This window comes from Corvus moneduloides, chromosome 13 (genome assembly GCF_009650955.1).
Source record: "Corvus moneduloides isolate bCorMon1 chromosome 13, bCorMon1.pri, whole genome shotgun sequence".
Classification (NCBI taxonomy): domain Eukaryota; kingdom Metazoa; phylum Chordata; class Aves; order Passeriformes; family Corvidae; genus Corvus; species Corvus moneduloides.
The window spans coordinates 18090949-18114661 of record NC_045488.1 but is presented as its reverse complement, the minus strand read 5'-3'; the positions used below and the strand labels follow the sequence as shown (position 1 = coordinate 18114661).

At 39.3% G+C, this 23713-nt stretch overlaps 1 protein-coding gene across 1 annotated transcript; it reads left to right on the top strand.

Moving 5' to 3' along the window:
- The first annotated feature begins 539 nt into the window (after positions 1 to 539).
- Positions 540 to 23403, top strand: TSPAN3 (tetraspanin 3). Its single transcript, XM_032122515.1, has 7 exons — positions 540 to 699; positions 11456 to 11647; positions 12692 to 12766; positions 16358 to 16459; positions 16787 to 16939; positions 17231 to 17314; positions 21621 to 23403. Exons 1-7 carry the CDS (start codon positions 637 to 639, stop codon positions 21711 to 21713), a joined length of 762 nt encoding a protein of 253 aa, XP_031978406.1. The 5' UTR covers positions 540 to 636; the 3' UTR covers positions 21714 to 23403.
- Positions 23404 to 23713: the final 310 nt, after the last annotated feature.

The window sequence follows — 23713 nt, the reverse complement described above, 5'->3', positions numbered from 1 at the left end:
GTTCTGCAACATGAGCCACAGTCTTTTACTTCACTGGTAGCATTGCTTCTCCACACTAGACAAGATTGTGAGATGCTGGATGATCTCCTCATGGAACACCTGCTCTCCCTGCCTGCCGCTCAGCTCTCCCGCCCTCACCGCCCTTCAGCGCCCTGAGGGCACAGTCCCGCCATTAAACCACCCCTCAGGCGGCAATCGGGCGGGTTTCTATTTCCCTCGGGAGCTGGAAGGTCTCTTGAGGATGTCACCGGCTTTATAGTGCAGCTTTTTTTGTGGGAGGATGTGAATGTTCGGAGTTCTTTGGTACCTGTTTTAGGACTGTAAGGTAGTCGGAAAATTATCGCTTCAGGTGCTGAACGAGAAGCAGAGCTGTGTTTGTTATACTCTGCTTCCTGGGTTCTGAGGCCGGAGGGCACCGCTGAGCCTTCACGATAACCCGCCATTGGGGCTGCCCAAGCGCTGCACCTCCTTGAGGGCGGGACCGCCTTGAAGGTGAGCGGTTCGCCATCTTAGGTGCCTCCGCCCCCTCGCGCCACGTGACGCGAGCGGCCGCCATCTTAGGCTGCCCGCGCGGCCGGGCGGTCACGTGCGGCGGCGCTGAGGGGACGTGGGGCCGGGCCGGGGCTCTGCGGCGCCATGGGGCAGTGCGGCATCACCTCCTCTAAGACCGTCCTCGTCTTCCTCAACCTCATCTTCTGGGTGAGTCCGGCCGCGCCTCGCGAGGGACGGTGGCTCCGGGCTTCTAGGTCGGAGCCTGACCCCGAGAGCGCTGCGGGCCTCGCTCAGGGGCCGGGAGCCCCCTCCACCTCCCCGCACGGGTTCAGTTCGTATTTAAACCCTTTATGTTTAAGGGGCGTCCTGAACCCCTTCGCGGGGTGTGGGGTTCAGTGCTGGGCGCAGTCCTTTCCCTCCCCTCGCAGTCCTCCCCCCCGAGTTCCAGGGCGGGGGGAGCTGAACCTGGCATTGAAGGTTTAACGAGCATTAGGGATCTTGGGGTAGAGGCTCTTGTGTAAGTGAATGCAGCTTCTCTCTGTAGCATTATTGAGCTTCTCAGGTCTCTGGCAGTTTAATTTTTGTAGCCAGTTTAATTTTTGTAGCGCTCTTCTGGCCATCTCGGGTTTGTCCACTTCGGGACATCCCAAACACTTCGCGCTGAGTATGGGGCACCGTTTTCTTCCTGCTATTGGTAACACAAAACTAGAATATACGTGTTTATATATTTATGCTTCACGTATTCCACTAGCCACGGTAGCGTTGTAGTATTTATGCATTGCTGAAACCTCCCACAGCTACACTGATAGTAAGACAAAAGCTTACAAAAGGCGAACAGTAGGTTGCTGTAAATGACCTTTCTCAGGATGGACCTACAGGCTCTAGCTTGGTATTATGTTCACTGTAATAATTGGCTTGTCAGAACAGCATAACTCTTAAATGAAATCAAAGAATAGTCTGTAGATTTTTAAGAATTCCCTTTGTGCATTTAGGTACTGAATTTTTCCTGCTCTAATCCTAGCTCCAGGAACAGAATATCTGTTGTTCCAACTGTTCAGAGATTTCATCTTTGAAAAAGTAATAGGGGGTAACAAGCTGTTGGAACATAAAAGTGTAGCTATCTCTAGCTGCTTCATTTACTGTTGAAAGTCATATAAAATCTTACTAGCGCTACAAGATGATTGTCTGAATTTTTACAAAGGAATGCTTCTTATGGGTGCCTGGAAATGAATCATGGTCAGGGAAAATGCATATCTGTGCGTTCTCACCGGTATTTGCCTATACAGGTGCTCTGGGAGAGGAGCAGTGAAGGTGAGGCATATTTGGCTTTAGGTGGTGCAGATTAGAAGTCTGTAATTCTGGCTGAGGTGCATAAACTCCATTCTTTATCTTCAAAGTGAAAAGTAGTGACATCAATCTCTTAGTCAGGCCGTAAGGTTGGAATCTGCTTTCTTGGGTGTGGCTTTTTGTTACATGCATAGTTGCAAGTGGCATTTTAAAAGTTCTTTAATGGCTCCTACGTCATATTTAAAAGTTTTCGACTGGACGCAGTTTTTGTGTGTTGCGTTCTTGATGGCACCTTGAAGTAGATTTTTCTTTAGTTGCTGATATAATAATGGCTGTTTGGAGTAATGAGCACAAGTTCTGTGTGCAGTTTCTCCCCCACTCCAGAAGCTTAGTGATAGGTATTGTTTGTTATCTGCTGTATTTAGTAATTTAATTGCATGTTGGAGTTGGCAGTTATTAATCTCATACAGTGGTGCGGTCACAGTTATTTTGTGTAATGCTGAACCTCATGCGTTACGATTTTTGATTTCTTTTGAGACAAACTTGGCTTAATTTAAAATGGCCAGATTGTATTTAGGTAAGATGACTTCATGTCAAATTAAAATGTCATCAATCTTGTATTCTGTAAACCACCTCCAGCCTAAGAAGTCAGCATGTGCTGATAGCTTTCTGGCAGATAAGTGACTGGGTTGCTTGTGTTGGAACAACCTTGCAGCTCATTAGCTGCATGTAGAAAGAGGCAGGCTTTCTAAAAGTGAGAGTTACAGAAATCAGTGGTTTTTCCTTCTTAGCAAGTGATAGTCAATAGCTCATTTGTTGACTGAGCTGTGTATCTGGTGCCCATCTAGTTGCAATATAATTGCTTTCTGTGCTATTACAGAAGTCTTTTGCTTGCCATTCATATGTACTTCCAATATTGATAATTAGATCATTCGACTTTCCCCTGAGACTTGGCAATAGACAAATGCCTATAATTGGTCAAGAAACGATGAAATCTCCTTTAATTGCTTTTGTAAATTTAGTACCTCCACAAGGTTTCATATACCAGTCTTGTGTGCTACCATTATCTTCATGGTCATCTGTAGGAATAGCAAGTTGTTACTACACAGTGGATTATAACATCTTCCCCTGCCTCCCCCCCGCCATGGGTCTCTTATTTGTGGGAGGATGTGAATGTTCAGAGAGGTTTTATATCTGTCTTATGACTGAGATGTTCAGAAAATTATCAGTGCTGGGAAGAAATACCAGAGATGTGTTTGTTATACTTTGTCGTCTAGGTTCTAACTTTTTTGCTAATGTTTTTCAAGTCTGAAAAAGGCAGATCAGACCTTGCTGACAGGTCACAGCCACTTACCATCTACAGCTACCAATTTCAATTCTACAAGTTCATCTCCTTTTGAAGAGTCTTGTGCTACTTGTTAAATTTTAGTTGACACCATAAAAAGTCATTTATTGTCTTGTGAAAACTTCTTTCATACTGTGTAAAATTCTTACATGAGCTGTACTTTCCTACATGTTGGTAATTACTACAGGATTTTTATTTTTTAAAGAAAGTGGGCTGTGGAAGCTGTCTAACACTAGAGCAGATGCTAGTTTATCATCCAGAAAGCTGGATGGACTTTACTCACCTTTGCACATCTTTGGTGTGGTATTTCAACAATTCGGCAGAGTTGTATTTTCAGGGGTGTTGAGCATTGAGTGCATCTTCTGTAGGTGCCCATATGGCCTTTAAAATACAGTTCTGTAAGAAAACAGTATCATGACTGGTAGTCATAAAGAGTAACAGAACGTAGATTTTGCGTGGAACATGTGCTTGAGTTTTGTCGAAGAGTACTGAAGGTCAAAAATACTTTACCAAGAAATGCATTGATAAGAAGCATCGGTTAAAACTTACCACTCTTAGACCAGAGGAATACTGATCTGATTAATGTTTCTCGTCATCTTGTTGCTGTGAGTTAAATTTTGAGTAGAAATTATAAATGATACAGGAAAATCAATCCTTCAGTTGACCTTTACCTTAAGTTTGCACAAGATTTATTTGGCCAGCTGATGACTTCATGTTCATTTAGGGGATGCTGAGTCCTTTAAGGAAGGATATTGCATAGGAAGTAATTGTGATGTAAAAGACAATACAGCTTAGAAGTAAAATAATTCAACTTCTAATACATATGTCTTCATAATCAGGAAGATTTTTTTGTGACCTTGATGATGAAATGTTGATAATGACTAATTGCAAAAGAAAAATTATAATAAAGTATTTGAGTATAGCACGTTCTTCAAGAAACCTCCTAAATTTAAAGTCTGCATAATTTTGAAAGGGGAAGAAATATATTTACCTGGAACAAATACCTAAAGACTGCTGTCAAATGTGTTTGTGTGCCCTTAATTTAAGGCTTCATGCTGTGACTTGCATAATTCAGTTGAAACCAGTTTGAAGATGAGATGAAGACAAAAATGCTAAGGAAATGTTTTCAGTCTTAGTTTAGTTCATAGGATAGAAGGATAAAATATCCAGAGTTCCATGTGGTCTTGCTTCAGAAAAGGGTATCTGTCTATTTTACATTCCCAAAGAATCTATGTGCTTTGACAGCCTGCTCTGCGAAAATAGTGCCAAGTCTCCTGTGCTTGCTGAGGTTTTTATGTCTCACCTCTGTGTCCTTCTCCTTGAGAAAAGGAATGAACTCTGCTTCTACAATTCTTTCAACTCAGTAGTTGCAAACTATTCGAGTAGTTCTTGTAGTATTCAGCTGGCTTGAAATCATTACTTTGACAGTTCATTTGACTAAGCTGTTATAAAACATTCTTGGTATGATTGTTTAGAGAAATCTTGAGTCCTCACTTCTGTGGAGCACAAATGCTTTCTACAAATTTGTGCTCCCTGCACAGCTTGGGCATGCTCACCACAGTGCAGTGACCAGAGTGTGGGAAATGGAGTATTTTCTTAGAGGAGCTGCAGCAGTCCATGGGTATGTAGTGTGTTTTGGGATTTCTGCTAGAAAAAAAACAAAGAAAATGAAGCAATGAGAAAATTCATTGAAATTTAGTAGTAGAAAGGAAAAGTAGAGCTCACTTTCTCTTCTTACACACAGCAATAAGCCCAGTAATTTCTCTAGTTTATTGTGAGCTTGAGAATAGTTACTGATCTGATCTTTAAAACAAACTTCTTGAGAGTTCTTTGGTCATGAAAGACTCTAATTGATGGATGATCCCAGAGGTAACTTTGCAGGGATTACTTGACCAAAGCCCTTTGGTTTTGAAAGACAGTTGCTTCTGGATGTAAAAATGGAACACTTTCTGCTTCTGCTGCTATGGTAGTGTGAAGTGAGTGTATCCTACAGGATTGTGTAATGGTTTGGAACCCTGTGCATTAGAAAATTTAGTTTTTAAATTAAAAAGTTAGGATTTAAAACTCCCAAGTGTTGTACCATCTGAGTGATTTTTCTTAAAATATTTGAATATGAGTTTTCAGATAGCAAACATGGGCCAGGTCCTGAATTTTAGTAATAAATACTTTGATTTGCTTTAGAGGATGAGTTTCAGGTCTTTGCCTGTGATTTTTCAGGATTTTTAGCATCTGGTCTTGAGCTTAAAAGTCGATCTAATTCCTAACAAAAACAGGTTGCAAAGCTAAATGTGATACCTTTGAATAGTACAGAGAATCTGTAATATCGCTTTACCTGGTGAATGTTGAAGCACAGAGCGATCATCATTGTTCTTGTGCAGAGCAAGGAATCTGGAAAGACTAGAGCACCAGCTCAAGTTACAAACCCTGGTGACTAAATAGGTGTAAAAGAATGGCTATATTGTTAACTTGGCTTCTGGCTTTGAAGAGGTAAAAGACTGCAGATGCACTACATCTTGCAGTTAGTGACACTTCAAATATATACTGCCAAATGCAAAAGCAGCCTAGCTCAGCCTTTTGCTTTAGCCTAAAAAGCTTTTGAATTTGAGGTGTTTGGGCATGGTGTTGTAGAATTGAATGTGGCTAGTACAGACAGAGCAGTCTGCCTTGCTTGAATTTTACAGGGCTTGTTTGTTTTATAAGCCTTTAAGATAATTTTAACTGTGTCACGAAGCTGAATGGAATTGCTGTATTTCTTCTCCCAAAGGATTTTGTAAGACAGTTATAGCTTGGTGTTCAAGTTAAAGTATTACTGATGAGAACAAAGAGAAGAGTGTCAGGAAACCATTGGGTTCTAAGCTGGCTATGCATCAATTTCAGGAAGCAGAGAAAATACCAAGTATGGGTGTGGGTTTGTTTGGGAGGAGTGGAGAGAAAGATACACAGCAGTGAAGTGCTGAAAAGACTTTAAGAGAAATAAACCCCAGAGAGATCCTCCAGGGCTTTTGAGGTTAAGGAAATAAATTTTGAAGAACAGAAAGCTAAAAGGAAAATCTAAAAGTTTTCATCATCCCCTTCTTTTTATGACAGTAATCTGGCTATGAGTACTCTAGTGTTGGAAAGAACCAAAAATGTCAGAAATACCCTAGAGGTCAAATAATGGAGAAGTGTGGAAAAATCCCCACTTGTTAAGGTACTGTTCTAAGAAGCCCAAAAATCTGGAGGTGGACTGCAACACCAGTGTCCCTGCGTGTGGATAGGAAATGTTCAGGAGTTGGTATGCATGGATAAAAGTAACTGTTAGAAAGGATGAAACTGATAAAACTGTAGACTTTCAAAAATCTATCCTGGCGTATACATGTGTTTTGTTTTTTAAAAAACATGCTAGAAAGGCAGTGAGAACAAAGAAACACTCACATTTAATGAGGAAAGTTAGTAATACACATGTTGGGAAAATGGTCCTAGGACAGGGTCCAGATAGAAAAGCTGAGGGTCTGTTAGTGTAAAAGGCTTTTTTTCTTACTTTTTCCTTTGGTTCTTTTTATCAAAGATGATGTAGATGGTCTGTCAGAATACATCATGGGTGTAGTTAACAATCCCATGCTTGAAAGGTATTTCCATAGTGGGATGAATAATTGGTTTAGAGTGGTGTCTGTGTTGCTATCAACATTTACCAGTCAGCAGTGGCGAAGCTGGCAGCAGTAGGAATTCATAAGTAGGTGTCCTTACCAAAAATATTAAATACTCCTCTTGCTTAATTAAATGTCAGATGTGTTTTCTCTGAAGATGCAGTATTTTGCTGCTACCTTCATTTTCTTGGTCAGAGAGTATGTGTTTTTCTTAAAACAGTGAATAAAAGGTAAATTCTAAAGGGACAAACAGTATTTTTTGCCACAGTTAATTGAAAGAGTACCACAAAAGAAATTCAGAACTTTGCTTTGTGTTGTTTTGGGGTCCCAAAGTGAAGAAATTCCATATCAAGGTGAAGAGTAAAAGTATGAACATACAAGTGTTGATCAGATCTCTTTGGGAGTAACATTAGTAGGGTAGTGTAAGGAAGCATTTGCTTGTAAATGAAGCTGCAGTGTCCATGGCTGATAAATAAATGATCAGCGGAGCAAGTTTAAATACCCTGCACTCATCAACTTAGGAAGCCACAATTTTGGCTTTCAAATTGCTTCAGTGTGTGAGCATTACTGAAAAGATGTGGTGTTTGCAGCCTACTTGGAAAACAAAATCCCTGAAACTGTTTCAAAGAGCAGCTAGACAGTGTACAGCCTTGTACACCTCAGGGCTTGTGAAGGGTGAAAGCTGACTTTGTGAAATAGGCATGAGCTTAAGAGGTTGTGTTACAGCAGCCCAAAGACTACCCAAAGAACCTTGATTTTTAAGTGAGCTTTCCTAGAATGTGTTGAGTGATGCTTATCATTGTGTCATTAGATCTTCCATTTTTCCCTCCAGTTCTTTGCATAATTGTTGAGTTTTAATAACTCCCTAGAGGTTCCTGCCAAAGCAATAATATCAACCTTTTTCTGAACTGTGAGAGGTCCACATATCTTTAAAATTTGCCTCTGATGAAAAGGATGTTGACTTGCTCAAGCCTTTTGCAACAAGCTGTCTTCATTGACTATACTTTTATATCAGTGTTTTTAAAGGTTAATTCATCCTAAAATAAATGTGCTGCTTCAGGTTCAGAACTATGAGTAAGATGAAGACAACTGCAAAAAGATGTGTGAATGCTGAATAACCAGTCATGTCCCTAGAACATGCATGTGACCTGGTACAGATTCAGGAAATGCTGCCATCTCTATTCAGAGCATTGAGCAGATTAAGTTGGAGAATTCTTCCTTCAAGTCCTGTTTATCAAAGATGTGTTTGAGCTGTGTGCAGTTCATATATTTGGCTTCCATTTAATGATAGGAAATACATGACTGTAAACACGGTAGCTTTATATTTAAATGTCTTTGACTTGAGAAAGTTTGGACTTTGCAGATTTTCTGTTTACTCTGCAGGATGGTAAACATTGAGACTGGATTATTTTATGGGTTGTTTTTTTTTTTAAGTTATCCTTGTGTCTACTTGTAATACAGACTTCGGGTTCCTTAGATGATTCCTATTTTAAGATAGATGGTTTAAGCATATGGTACAATTTTGGGTGGTTTGGGGTGGGTTGTTCAGTTTTGGGCAGGGGAGAGTCAGTTGGTTTGGGGTTTTTTGTCTTCAAAAAGCACGTGTATTCAGCTTTACACTTGGTTTGCAACAGGTAATAAATGTGCATTTAACTGGCGCAGCAGTGGTCAACATAGACTGCATGCTTTGTGTGGTTAGAACTGTCTTGTCTGCCCCTATGTTTGTATGCTGTTTATATCAGTGAATGACACTGTACTGTGTGCCGAGGACCTCATGCTGGAACTGCTGAGCTCTGAAGAGGGAGGGACCCTGGGCCGGTGCAGCCCCATTGATTGAGCAGCTCTGAGCAGTTAGCACAGTAACTGTACTTGTCTTCTGGCTTAGTTTCATCCAGAGTGAGTCCTCTTACATACTCCTAAGACTATTCAGTGATGCATGCCAGAAGGTAGTAAGTGAAAATCATCAAAAGATGAGAAAAAAAGATGGCTTCCAAAGCGCTTTTCTCATCCCAGCTAAAACACTTCAGAGACCTCCCCCCCTTCCTGGTTTAGAGCAGGCTGAAATAAACAGTAAGAGCCCCGTGGTTGTGATGTGAAAGGAAAAGGGAGGGCATCTCAAACTTGTTCACATGTAAACTAAGTGGGTAGTGTTGCTGCTTTATAGACTAAGTCTTTTACCTGTTCAAAAAACAGTGTTCAGCTATGATACATAGGGAAGGAGTTTTAATCTTCATGGCTTTTAAACCTTGTGCCAGCTCCAGCAAGTACCTCTGTTCTCAGGACCTTCCTCTCCTGCAGGTTACTTGTTGAAGAGGTAGTAGCAGTAATTCTTAAGAGTATGGTCACTTTATCACAGAGGCAGTGTCTGTTCAGAAACACCAGTTCCTCAACATTGTTCAGAAGCAAAACCTGAGGCCCAGTGCTGTCATGGATGATTAGTCATTATTGTACTATGTGTGGAGGGGATTTAATGAAGTCTTCAAACCAGGCAGCTTTTAATCTGAGCAGTCTAAAGATTGTGAAAGCAAATTTTCTTAAAATGGATGTGCTTCTTGAAGTAGGAAAGGAAAGATAACACCTGCAGACAGATTCGATTTTTTTTTTAAGGCTAAACTCCTTTTACTTTAAATACATTCTTCAAATGTATGTGCTTATGCAGTTCATGGTCCAGATTTTTCTTAAACAAGGAGGAAGCCAATTAAATTACGACAAAAGGACAATGGAGTTCACAAATGGTTCTGATTTCAGCTTTGTGGTATATATTCTGTGCCTGATGCCAACCACAGCTGTGGTTTTTCATCTGCCACCTTGTAACATACTATATTTCTAACAAGCATTTTAGTTCTTAGAAATAAGAGATTACATCACTGGCCTGCCATTCACACGCTTCATTGCTAGGCAACAGTTAATGTAATTCCATTGTTCAGTGACACTACTTTGAATCTTTGCTTTGTGTACAGAAAGTGTGTGTCTGCATTTTGCCATGTTGTACCTAATATGGCAGGGTTTGTACAGATGGATTAGCATTTCAACATCTTCTGTGCAAAGGGGTGATTTTGCAATAGCTTGTTCGCTCTGTCTGGAAAAGATGTCTTGCTCTTGGTCTTTGTTACTGAATTTTTAGTTTTCACTCCCCTTATATCTACATAGCACCTTCTACTGAATGAGTGTGAGCCTCCTGGATGCCTTTAAGATTCCTGCAGAGTACACAATTACCTTTGCCGCAGAAAGAGAGGCGGAGAGGTGAAATGTATTGCTTAAATCCATGCAGAACTGATGATACTTTTGAGCTGGCTCTTAATGTCTTTAGCAGATGTCTTAATGTCTGTAGCAAAGTGCTGCAGGGAATATTCCATATGTAAAATAATATTCAGGTAGTGGTTGTGCAGTATTGTTTTATAGGAAGGAGTTGTGGTAATGTCGCAGTACATGTAGTATGCAGTGGCAGACAGGGCTGAAATCTTGGATATCTTTCTTTTTATGGTTTGTCTTGTTCTGTGCCACACTGAAGAGGCTTCCCAGGGAGGACTTCTAAGACTTGGGACAAAGCCTTGAGCAACCTGCTCTGAATTCATTGTTGACCCTTCTTGGTGCAGGCAGTTGGACTAAATGATGTCCTCCTAGACTGAGTTATTGATCGAGTCTCTGATTCTACACTAGCATGATCCAGCCTTGTAGTATTACAGCTACTGGAGCCAGCTATATGTGTGCCCTCCTCTTCACAGTGCAGGGAGGGGGTAATTGTAAGGCCAGTGAGTGGGAAAGTTGGCTGGAGGCAGCCTGCAGTGTTCTTCCTCAGATTGGAGCTGAAGTGTGTAACATTCCAGTTGAGTGAGCTCTTGTGTCCAGGGTATGGGTTGGTTTGTAATAGGGACGCTACCCTTTACAGCAAAGTGAAATTCCCCAGATCATAGTTTAGTCATTGCATCTTCTGAGTGCATTTTCTAGCTTGGCCTTGTATTGGACATTGGAAAAGCCTGTCATTGAACTATTCAAATTATACTGTCTGTCATTGCAAATTGATGATTTGTTCTGCAGCAAGTGTGAGGACAGTTAGGAAAGACATTTGAAAAGCACAAACTGATAAGGCCCTTGTATTTAAAAATAAATGTGTGTTAGTTGGCTCCTCAAGCAACAGTTGTCTGTCTTTCACTAGGTCTGCTCAGCTTAAAGATAATGGAAGTATTGATGTGTTGGGATCGTTGTAACTGTAAGGGAGGCAAGGTCATAGCAGATTGATGAAAGATTGTCTTAGTGTTTAAAATCTATATAGTTGCAGATTCATCCTACAGGGCTTATTTGCAGTAACTTTGACTTTTTGGGTTTTTAAAAAGGACCATTTTGTATAACAGTGCTTCTGAGAACATCAATTTTGCAAGTTTATGGTACATTTCTCTAGGTATTTGGTTCTGCCTTTTAATAGTTGGTGGTTTGTATTTGTTTCATTCCAACCAGAAAGCAGGTAGAGATTTTTCCAGTGCTGTGAACCCTTCAGAAATGCTGTTGTTTCTAGCAGTTCATCTTTCCGTAGCAGAGGTTAAAGTTTACAATGTGTATATCTATTTTATTCTAACAGTAGGTCATAGATAGTAACTGGTAAAGTTTCTGAGGAAGGCTGCTTTATGGTGGTAGATAAAATAGTTGTTACCTTGCTGAAGTAAAGGCTTGGTATTCCAATGAACTTACCATGTTTTTGTGCTTGTAGGCAGCAGCAGGCATCCTGTGCTACGTGGGAGCCTATGTGTTCATCACATATGATGACTATGATCACTTCTTTGAAGATGTCTATACACTAATTCCAGCTGTTATCATCATAGCTGTGGGAACGCTTCTTTTTATTATTGGACTTATTGGGTGCTGCGCTACAATTCGAGAAAGTCGCTGTGGACTGGCTACAGTAAGTGCAGAGCTCTTACAGAGTGTTGGCCTGGTGCATATTTGTCTGCCTTCTCTCTTAATAAACTCTTAAAATATTACTTAAAGTTTTTTCTTTGTGGCCTTAAAAGTTTTTTCCTTAATTTTGTTAGGAACATCTTGTTTCAGTTTTCTGTTCTGAATAAAGGTGTTAAATGAAACAGTTGTAGCAGCAGAAGGCGTCTCAGTTTTACCTTTTTTAGAACTGTGGTAATCTTATTAAAAAATGTAAAACCATATGATTAAGTCATAACAGTTTTTAAATCTCACTTTTATCTGTTGTGGTTGAAAAGCTGAATTGGAGGGAGAGAAGTTACTCAGGAGCCTTCTTGCTTTAAGTGTCTTGCATCAAGGTTAACTGAGGGTTGTCATAATGTGTGATTATTTTCTTCATGGCTTCACTTGGGACACTTGGTTTGCAGTATTTTATGCCATGTGTTTCCAAGCGTTTGAACTGTAAGTTTGGCTTGAAAACTGGGTAGGGAAGAAGAGAGTCTTGTATTTAAACTGTCCCCACAGCAGGGTCTGGGGCTTCTTTTGTTGAATGCTTTGTAGACTTCTTTAACAGCTCATTTTAAATGTGCTATTAAATACAGCAAGACAAATGCATAGCTTGCTGTCTTTGGCTGTTGTTACAGAGCTTAATCTGAAGAAACATTCCCTTAGTCCATCTACCACTCTTAAGTAACTGCCTGGGTAGCCTCTTTGATGAGACATTCCTATTTATCTAAGAAAGAAGATTGAAAGAAACACTTGATTGAAGACATCCAGTATGGTATTTTCAGTACTAATGACAGCCTTACTTGCCTGACTGGGCAGCTTCTTAATACTTGGTGAAGTTATGAACGCTGAAGTTTCTTGAGTGAATTCTGGGGTCATTTGGTCAATTTAAGTGCCTGCATTAAATTATCTGTTAAATTACAACCTTGCCTCAAAAATAACTTTAAATAGAAAACTCTACATGGAGACTTCCATTAGGTAAATGAATAAAACTATTTGCACAAACACTCTTGATTGTATTTTACAGTTTGTGATCATCTTGCTCTTGGTATTTATCACTGAAGTTGTGGTCGTGGTTCTTGGATACATTTACAGAGCAAAGGTAAGAACTTCTCAGTTTTAGTAGATGTTTTGTTGTGAACTCTAACCATAATACAGAAGTTTAATCTTTACTGTATTTGATTCTGTAGAACTGTTAATGGGTATTTGTTAAGGGAATAAAATCAAACCTCTGAGTGTATTAATTTGTGATACCAGTATCTTAAAATTTAGAACATCAATGCAGAGAGCTATCTTGTAGGCAGAAAATTACCTGGAACATATCCTTAATAGTTAAACAGTAGAAGGGAGTCAGTAATCAGTATCTTTACATTTTCCAGATGGTCTTCTAATTTATTTATGCTTTGACTTTGTGAATGATTGAGGCTACACAGTGTTTGAACATACCGCATATCAAAACAATATGCCATAACTTAAATGTTGTCATGTGTTTTGGTGTGCAATCTAACACTGCATAATAATAAAATTAAATAGATTGAATGTGTTAATGTATACTTTCTAGCTTTATACAGGTTGTTGACAGGGATTATAGCTAAAGAAATTATGACTTTTCCCACTGTTTGTTTAATGGAATTAAGAAACAAGACCAGAAAAATTAAATTAAATGTATTTCTACCAGCATAATATATGGCAAAAATATACTACATGGTATTAGAGATGCCACAATGTAGCTTGAAGAAATTTCTAACTTGCACAGTTTACTGGCTTTTGATATGTCTGTATCTAAGTTTTGAGGGGAAAAAAAAATTACCAAAGAAGGCATTTTAGCTGTGACATGGAGTATGTATGCAGTGCAGGATACTCAGGGGTATGTTACTGGCAAACTGAACCACAGTACCATTTATCTTTCTTTGGCCTTTTGTGTCCTATGAACAACACAGGTCTTACTGGTTCAGCATTCTCTCCTCCTTGCTTTCTCCTGCTATCCTGAAACAAATGGGGAGACAGCTGGAAAGTAAAAGTGGTGGTTTTGCTTGGGTCCCAGGGAAGGCTGCTTTGAGTAAGCAGCTGACAACATGACCTTGAAGTGTTTGTGTTACAGACCTGGTGCATAACACTTAGAATAGACTGCTTCAACAGAAGTGCTCTACTGGCCATGCTTGAATTCGGAATATGTTTTTCTTTGTGCTCTACATTTGATTTCTGATATCTTGGTAGTAAACTGAGATGATCATTTGGGATTCTGAAGTTTGTAGTGGAAGTAGACCTTAGAAGCCACTGAGGAAAGCACTACAATTCCAGGGGAGTAGGAAACATGTTGGGTTCTTACATGTTGATTTGAATGGTTTCCTTCTGCTTCAGTACTTGCAGAGGTATACTTTAATATATGCAGGAATTACCATGGATCTGATCTGGATGAAGCAGTAGCAATCTTACTTTCTTCCATGTTCCCATCTTGAAGGGACTTGCTCTTTTTCAGTTAGCAGTAATCACAGCAGATGAAAGCAGAGGTGTGGATCTTCCTTGCCCAGCTGTGTGTTCCTGTTGCCTCTCTTTTTTTGACTGGCTACCATACAGTTTTCATTGCAGTAGGTAATGCAGGGCCAGAGCTCGGGAGAAGAGGGAAGGTTGTCTGGTTTTGGTGGCAGCATGGTCTTATGTTAAGCTGTTTGTAGAAGTCAGTATTTGAAACCTGAACCTTAAGTCTTTGGAAAGGACAGATAGGTTTTGTTAGTAAAAATGGCAATTTTCTAGTACCCTGTAGTATCTAGCATCTTAAACTGTTGTTTCAAGTGCAACAGAAATAAACAGAAGTAAATTTATTACTAGTGAGCTGGGAGGGGAAATCTGCTTAGCCTTCTGATTACTTTTGCTAGGATAAATAAGTCCACTTTATGCTTTGTTCATTTTGGTCTGTTGTTTCTGACAAGGCATCTGTGGGAGCCTTGTTTTGGTTTTTTTAAAGGCACCTGAATCATGTTATTTTGTGTTCATTGTACAAACTTCCAAACAAAAGAAAAGATTAAAGTCATAGCAGTTGTTGGTACCAGGTAACATTGAGCATAATGTCTCAAGGAAGTGGCACTGTAATCTCTTAAGATACAATTACTCATTTTAGAATCACTTAATTTTCCAGCATGCCTCTGTAAATCTGTGTGTGTTGATCCAGTTCAGATTCTTTCAGAACCATGTGAAGCATGCCCAGGCCATGCTGAGATGGACTGAGCTGCTGCAGAGTCTGCCAGCATTGGTCCTTAGCTGTAAAAGTAAGGCTTTTTGGAAGTGGCACTAGGGATTAAAAAAGGCTTGGTTGGTTGAGGACCCACTGGTTTTTTTCCTCTGTAGGTGTAGGGGTTCACTCTCTCCATTTTTCATTAAACCTGCCAGTTAGCTAGAGCTAGTGATTTCTCTTTGGGTCCTGTGGAATTTGCATGGTTTTCAGGCGTAATGTTGCCCTGACTGAACCACAAGCCAAATGATGCACAAACAAGCACTGAAATAAATTATTTTAAAATGTATATGACAACTTGAACAGCTGTTTTGTTGGAGTTGTAAATCACATTAGTTAAATCATCAATTGATTTTAAGCTGATCTGAAACAAGTTGCCTGTGCAGGCTAAATTGACATTTATGCATACCTATCTTGAAATAGGCAGCATTCTTGAGGAGGGGGTGGTGGTGGTAGAATTCAACTTGTGCTATTGCTGCAGAAAATTCTTCCATTAAAGTATTTAAAGGAATGATGTGTTGACAAGACCTTCCTACTGTAGCTTGCAAGTCTGAAGAATATGCGTGCTTAGTGCTCAGTCCTAAAATTACATTCCTTGCACATAATTCCTGTTGAATATGATAGAAAAAAATCAAGTCAGAGCTAATCTTAAAATTGCATAAATGTTTATCTACACTAAACTGTGTATTATTTAAGTAATAGTTTACAGTAAAATACAGTACTTAAAAGGTTCTAGTAGGATTTCCTCCAAACTAGGAATCATAGAATGGCTTTTGAGGGGACAAGTGATGGGTCTTGGGTGCCATCCATTTCTAACGCATGTACCTGACAGCATCTTGACTCATTTGCAATAGTTCTAAGACCTATTGCAGTAACTGTTGCTATATACAATGTACTTCCCTTGGTGTTCCTCAGGAAGCCTTGGAAGACCGGGGCTGAACAGAGAGCTTGGTCACTGTGGGGTCAGCCAAAAGGTGTCTGAGAATTTACCTGTGCTTCGACCAGAGTGTAGGTCATATGACTTAGTACCTTTTGATCCCAATATCCTTGTAGTCCCAAGGGGAATGCGTTAGCCCAGATGGTTATACAGGTTCTGGTTTGGAACTTTGAAGTAGAAAGGTGAGTGCATGCTCTTATGGAGAGCCCTTAACTTCATGAAATGTCTGCCACAGTGTCATAGGAAAAGCATGTTCCTTTTCTGAGAGACGTTGACAAGCTACTTTGCCTAAAATCTTCTGGGAAGTAGCTGCCTGGATTTTTCTTCTCTTAGCTGCAAGCTAGCAACACCTTTGCAGAAGCCAAGTTTGAACTTCAGGAAGCTGTGCCACCAAATTATGCTGATTTCAGATGGTGGGGAGTTACCTTGGTTTCCTGAAATGCTGTAGTTGGAAGCAGAATAATTTTACCTAACCTGTGCTACTTCAGCGGGTGAGCTAATGCAGATGCTTTCCTACCACTTCCTAGGTGGAGGATGAAGTTGATCACAGCATTCGGAAAGTATACAATGGATACAATGGGACAAATCCTGATGCAGCCAGTCGTGCTATTGACTATGTACAGAGGCAGGTGAGATGGCGACACACGAGCGACTTTTGCACTCCTTTCTGTCCTTAAAACACAGGTGCTCTTGCTCTGCTGCTTGTGTCAATGGCCTTCCTCCATTCTGACAAATCTAGGAAATTGCTGAATGGACAATAAATAGCTTAACTCGGTGAAAATTAATACTGTGGTATTGCTGATGGGGAGATAAATTTTTATATAATTAGCTATCTGGCAATCTGTGCTTGTATTCAAATATGTAGGACTTAAGTATTTTTCTGCAATGGAGCATAATATACTTGTCCTCCTGGTATTGCAGTTAGAATTGAGTTCTTTACCCCTCTGATTTTCCAGCTGCGCTGCTGTGGGATCCATAACTATTCAGACTGGGAGAATACTGTCTGGTTCAAACAAACTAAAAACAACAGTGTTCCCCTCAGCTGTTGCAAAGCAGCCCTCAGCAATTGCACTGGCAGTTTGACCCACCCCATGGACCTTTATTCGGAGGTAAGCCAGCCACAGCATGAACTTACACAGCCGTGTGCTTTCACTGACAATTCATGTTTTTGGGGGGAAATCAAGTCTTGGGTGTATTTGCTTTAACAGAAAGTAGATGTGGTTTCTTGTGGGGGTGGGGGAGGAATCCTCTCTCTCCTCTTTTCATCTGTGAGTAATTTTCATCTAATTACTTTTTTTAGTATGTGCATTATCTTTCTGCCCTGTGTGATGCTTTTGGGGTTTCTTTGTGTCTAAATATGGTTGCCAGATTGATACATAAGAAGCCTACTTGTTTCTCAGGGGTGTGAGGCTCTGGTTGTAAAGAAGCTTCAGGAGATCATGATGTATGTCATCTGGGCAGCACTAGCATTTGCTGCTATTCAGGTAAGAGAATATTCTTTATTTGTTAACTTCTTTCAAATTAAATCTAAACTGCAGTACAGATAATTAAAGTATGCAGATACGGATATTACACTTGAACACAGAACTTCCCACTGCTACGTGGATGTGTATTCTGTTAAAGCTGAACAGTCAGTATTATATGTAGTAATCCGCTCTGATGTCAATGGTAAATTATTTTTTGAAAACTTAATTATCTAGATATTAAATATCACAAATGTCCTCTGATGGCATTTAACACTTGAAGAATTTGCATAGTGTTTAATTTCCAGCTTTTAACCACCTCATTCTTCATACTGTTTTAGAGGTACATCAGCTTAACTACACTTCATGGTGTACAAATAATGTCATGAACACCCAGGAGATCCACCAAGGTTTTTGATAGTGTGCTCTGCTCATGTGCAACTGAGCTTTGCTGTGTGTCTTGAGGATTTCTTGGGTTCTGGACTTAAGCAAACAAAGAGGCTCTAAACTAGAGACCCTTCCATGAACCTTGTTACGGTTACCCTGGTCATGAAAAGGTAACTGAGGAAATAAACTAATGCGTATATTAGTATTTAGTAAATTTTAGGGAAGAAAAAAATACTAGAACTGTCTCTCAAACATATTTGTAAAACTGAAATTTTGAATGCTCATCAACTGGTGGACTTAGTACATTGAGGACATTTATTTTCAGACTGTGCCTATGTTATGGTCTCTGAGTAATGCAGTACATATGCTGAATCCCAGGAGACTTAAAAACTATTTTCAAAGTTACTTTAGTGCTCTTAATAGCATTTGAATTCAGAAAATACACCTGTCAAGTCCAACAGTTGAAGCACTTCTGTTTTCAAAAGCAGCTTTTAAGCCAGATTGTATGTTTGAAGGTAAATAATCTTTTGCAAACACTCTTGTGAAAATAGGGTTCCCTTTATATTTCAATGCTACAAGGATGTACTCATAGTACTGTATTACAGTAATGTTGAACTATTCAGACCCAGACTACTTCAGCTATGGAACTTCAAATTTGGTGAGATCTGTGCTTAGTCTCCTGAAGGGAAGGTATAGTTTTAATTGTCTTTCTTAAAACTTTAGTTGTTAAAGTAATACTTGGTCTGTTTGAACAATGAAATGTATTTGTGTACTGAAAATTAATGTGTTTATCACAACCCTAGTTACTGTGTCAGATTCTTTTTATGTCGGAAAAAAGTGCATTTTATGAGACTGACTGAGGTGAATCCCAAGAGGAGGCATTATTCTTAGTTTTGGAGTTGGCAGGTTGATGAACAGGTTTGCCCCAAAATGCAGCACAGTTACAATCCTTTCTGGCCTTGGCCCAGAGTTTCTGACACATGCTTGCAATGGCAGTGTGGCTGCTTGCACCCTTCTCTTCAAACTGTTCTATTCTTTATCTCCTGAATTTTGAGACATAAGTTCTGACATCTTTGTCTTTCCCATACAGAATTTAAGTATGTACTTGGCCCAGTTCTCAGCAAAATGGTCTGTGGGCTAACTGAAAGGGAGATAGAATGTAAACTTCAGCACAGGCTAGTACTTGCGTCATACCTTGAAACTTAGGGGAATTATTATGGTTTTACCATTTGGGTGAATTTTACTACTTTTCCTGTACTTGCTGCACAGAGTCCCCTCTGAACAGATTGTTTTATGTTATGCAATGAGGCTGTTCAAAGTTCATTACCTCTGATAGCCTATAGTCAACAAATTTAACCTTCAGTAATTGCTTTAAAATTAAGACTGAGAAGAGTGTTTTTGCAAGGCTTGAAATTTATGGACAAACTTTGTTTTTCTTGCATAGAAGTAATTTTTGTTCATGTTTCAGTACCATGGGATTTTCCAGTGTGCAATAATTCCCTGGTCCCAACCACAGTGACAGCACAGAACTATTAATAGATAGGAGGTAAACTGAAGGGAGAAAAGACACAGCTTTTGTGGTTTGTGATCATTTACAAAGGGCACACGTATATATCAGTAATTGAATTTTTGTACAAAATTGGTTGGGGAAAGATTGAATATAGTTACTGCTAGCAGGTAAATTAAAACCAAATTAATGAAAAACTAAACAAACCTTCTGAATGTAGGAGATGTCTAAACTTTCCTGAAAGCTGTTGAAGAGGAGGATGCATGGATCCCTCTTCAACACAGATGTCTAAAAGAGCTGTTCACAGTATTAAACAGCAACCAAAGAGACAAACAGACTGAAATGCATTTAGTGTTTAGAGGTGATAGCATCTTTTTTAATGACATAATATAATAATGTCTTGTAGAGAACATTTGAGGTATGTGAGTCACTTCTGTGTTTATAGGGAATTTCTCGAACTATGCTCGGAGACCTCCTAAAGGATATAAATAGTAAAATAGTAACTCAGAAGTTAATTGTATGAGGGTTGTACTGTAGTACCTGAATGTCTGAGATTTCACACAACTCTATATAAATTAAACGTCTCGAGTGAGTCATTGAACAGGGTTGTCTTTGTGCAAATAACTGTAAATGTGATGGAACTACTTTTACTCATTTGATGTATATGGCTAGAATGAATTCTAGCAAAAGACTAAAGGAGGTGTTGCTCTGCATCACACTCTTCATTTTATCCTGGCTTTGAACAGCAGAGAAGAAGTTTTTGTACTTGCAGGCTGTGAGTCTTCTTTAGAGTTCTGTAGCCACTGGCAACTACCATAAACTCTTCAGTCTAGCTGAAGTTCGTTTTAATTGTAGATATTCCCCCCTTACTTAGAAGGGCTATGTCCATGACGATTCATTTTCTCATGTGACTTGTTTTCTCCTGCTCTGATATGAATAGATCAACCTGAACACCCTGATATAGTTCATGTCCCAGCTTTTTGCAGGAGGGCTTGACTAGATGGCCTTTAAAGATCTGTCCCAAACCATTCCATGACTACTCTATGATAACATATTTAGGAGTCAGTCTGTGAGCTGGAACCACCTGAGTGAAGAGAGGTGCTGTTTTTAACAACAGCTGAAGTGCCATACCACATTACTCTCCATATGCTTTTTTAGACCTGAGCTGGTTTGTGCTGTAGATCCAAGGCAGATAATGCCCTGCAAACAAAGAAGAGTATTGATCTTTACAGCTTGTTCCTTTCCAGGAAGTTAAAAGCTCATACTAGAATTTCATCATGCCTCTTCCTAATCACTGCTTATTTAGGTTTAGGATTTTTAAACATTCTGTTTTCAGTCTTTCAGCAGACTGGAGTACTATATTGTGTGTACCATCATGTAGTTTTAAAACAGGTTATATGCATTTGATGTCTGCATCAGCCTGTATTTTAAAAAAGTCAGTAATTCTTCTTTTATCCCAGTACTATTTTCACTGGGCTTTTGCTGTATCAGTGAGGAAGATCTACACTTGATTGTCTGCTCACCCATTTCGTTCTTGTTTGCTTTCTGTCTGAGGGGATTTTTTGTGTGTATTTTTGGAGTGGATTCTTTTTATAAGAAACCAGTTTACCATCAGGGTGGTGCTTTATAATCCAGAGATAGGACAGGAGCCTCCTGAAGTATTTGCATTTGTGAATAAACTTCTATGCTTACAACCAAATCAGTACAATCTCTTACTTTACTAGAAGCTATTGCCAATTACTGTAGACCACAGAACACAACACTATACCTGGTATTTTTTAGTAGGTACAATCTTACTCTACCTTCAGTAAACATGCAACTTCTTTAAAATATCATGGCCTGTATCCCTGATTATTCATGTGGTTTAAGTTTTGTAAATGGACACAGGGTGATTGTACCCTAAATCCTGGCAAGCATGCCCCAGCACAGTTGTGGTACTGTTGAGTTTTAACATGTCTGAAAGTGAATTATTCGCCTTAGATTTAAGCTTTCTAATATGACATGTTAACAGAGAGAGTTTTACTAAATCTCTTTCAAATGCTCATTCTCATCATAGCAGTTAAGCTGATGCATTTGAATTGCACTTTGATTTTCCAGGCCAGATACGGTATCTAAAAATCTGTACCTTTCATTAAAAAAAATTAGGAATTTCTTCCATCTGAACCTGAATTATTGAGGCAGAATACAAGTGGCTGACAAAAAAAAAAAAGTTTTGTTTAAGATGTCCAGGATAATCTTGTAAGAAAATGAGGCTGAAGTTTGTGGCCCTTGAATTTTGCAGCAGGAACCCAAGCTCTTTCAGGAACAGTCATTTGTTGCCATTTATGTTATAGACAATTACAGTCTTGAAGCATGCTGACAATCTGTGCTGAGGTTGAGTCTCTTGAAGTACCTTCTTTGTACTCAAGCTTGTTCTCTGTTTTTTCTCCATAGCTTCTGGGCATGTTGTGTGCCTGTATAGTTCTATGTAGGAGGAGTCGGGATCCTGCCTACGAACTTCTCATCACTGGCGGAACCTATGCCTAGAAGAGAATTCAAACACGCAGTTCAATCTTCCCCCACTTACGTGGAAGGCGAATGGGCCAGGTTTACTTCCATAGCTTTCTTGCCCCAAGCTCAGTCCAAGCACACCTTTCAGACATGAGGGCAGCCGCACTGTGCACTGGTGACGGGCAAAACAACAGCTTTACACAAATCCATATAATTACCTGTGACTTTCACTGTTTTAGCCAGCTATTCATGTATCTAAATGTTTTAGTATGCTAGTAAACTTTCTAATTTCAGAACCATTTGCAAGTTAAGTGTGATTTGGTTGATATGAAAGTCAAAGGATGTGTGCCTATTTTGGTAGATTACCTCTAAGCATTAACTGGCTGATTCTTGCATATAGAGAGAGGATGTCTTAAACCTTCACTACATGGAACTTTTCTGGCCAAAGCTGTACAAAGGAAGCCAGCTGTATTTAATTTGAGAAGAAAAGGTGTTTTAATCTTGCCCCTCACCAGTGTCACTTTTAAAAAAGAAAAAAACACTTAAGTCCAGTATACTTTATATATAAAGAAATTGTTAAAAAAAAAAAAAAACAAAAAAAAACAAAAACAAACCACTAACCAATTTTAGGATTATGTGACTGCAGTTTTGACCTTCAGAGATCCAGTCTTTCAAACATTAGTGGTTTAAAATACAAGCTGGCTTTTCAGGAGTATAATGTATGCACTACTGTTCTATAATGAAATACTTCATTTTTCTATGAAGAGCGTTTTATGTGTTGAGTGAGCTGTTAGACTGTAGACCTTAAATTGGTTTGGAAACAATGTAGCCATGTAGAGTAGCAAAGTAGTATGTGAAAGTGATCTCAACTGTAAATAGTAAACCTGATTAAATAAATCTCTGTATATCCTCCCTATAAACATGTCTTGTTTTCTGTTTAAGATTCCAATGTATTTGGTCCAATGCAGTCTGGGTGTGCTGGACACACAAGCTTTGTGTGAAAGCAACAGTTTTAGGTGGCTTTACTTCAATATATCTGTATTTATGATTTGCTGGAAATGTGATTGTATTGTATTTGTTCCTTTGATTTGAAACAATACTAGCAAAACACAGAATAACAAACTTGGCTGAACTTGATGGAAATTGATCATCTTGTGCATACAATTAAGGAAGAATCTGTTGCCTCTCAACACTGGGTAATGAATAGCTTTGCTGTAACTGCTGTATGTTAATTATGTTTTAATGAGTCTTACATTATTCAGATGCTTAGTCACTGCCCTACTTTCAGTGTCTTCAGGTTCCTCCTTCCTTGCAGAAGCCAGGAATGTTCAGAATTTTTACCAGTTGCTTATGTGGAAAGCAGACATGCTCAGCTAAACAGACATCAAGATATCAAATAACTAAAGAAACATAACTCAGAAAAAGAAAATTCTAATGTGTACAGTCTGTTGTTGAGGCCAGTGTGGCTTGGGGGGGATTTTTCTCTGAGCTGTTGTTCTTCTGCTGTAGAAGTGTACTTTTGGAATTCTGTGTTAACGTCTAAAGGTGAGTTTCAAATGATACTCCCTTGGGGCTTAGGTTTTCATTCTTAGTACAACATGTGGCTCAACCCAAAGGCCTCCTGATTGTGGCATCAGGTTTCCCAGATGCAGTAGCAAGCCTGCTAACTGAATTGATTATCTTCATATTGTATTGCATATTATAAATATAGAACTAATAAGATTGAGAGGACCCTGGCTTGTAAAAACAATGTGGAGGGGTTTTAAGACAGACTTGTGTTGCACAAAATAAAGCTAAGGATGCTTTAAAAAGGTGGTCAGCTCTTAACAGCTACAAGGCAGTAAGAAACTCCACAGTCAAGAGCCTGCACCTACCCCTTTGAAGTGAGGATAGTTAAGGGGAGATACAGTGCACGTGCTTGTTAATCTTGCTGGAAGACATGGATTTGGAGTAGAGATGACTTGACAGTACTTGCATCTAAATGAAGGAAGTCTGTTTCCTCTTCAAAATTCAGAATATATATGCTGGAATGTGGA

What these genes read in the sequence shown, in the direction of transcription:
- TSPAN3 (XM_032122515.1), top strand. Translation starts at nt 637, where the DNA reads ATGGGGCAGTGCGGCATCACCTCCTCTAAGACCGTCCTCGTCTTCCTC. An exon ending in TTGACTATGTACAGAGGCAG is followed by an intron (nt 16,460 to 16,786) that starts GTGAGATGGCGA and finishes CTGATTTTCCAG; the next exon opens with CTGCGCTGCTGTGGGATCCA. An exon ending in TAGCATTTGCTGCTATTCAG is followed by an intron (nt 17,315 to 21,620) that starts GTAAGAGAATAT and finishes TTTTCTCCATAG; the next exon opens with CTTCTGGGCATGTTGTGTGC.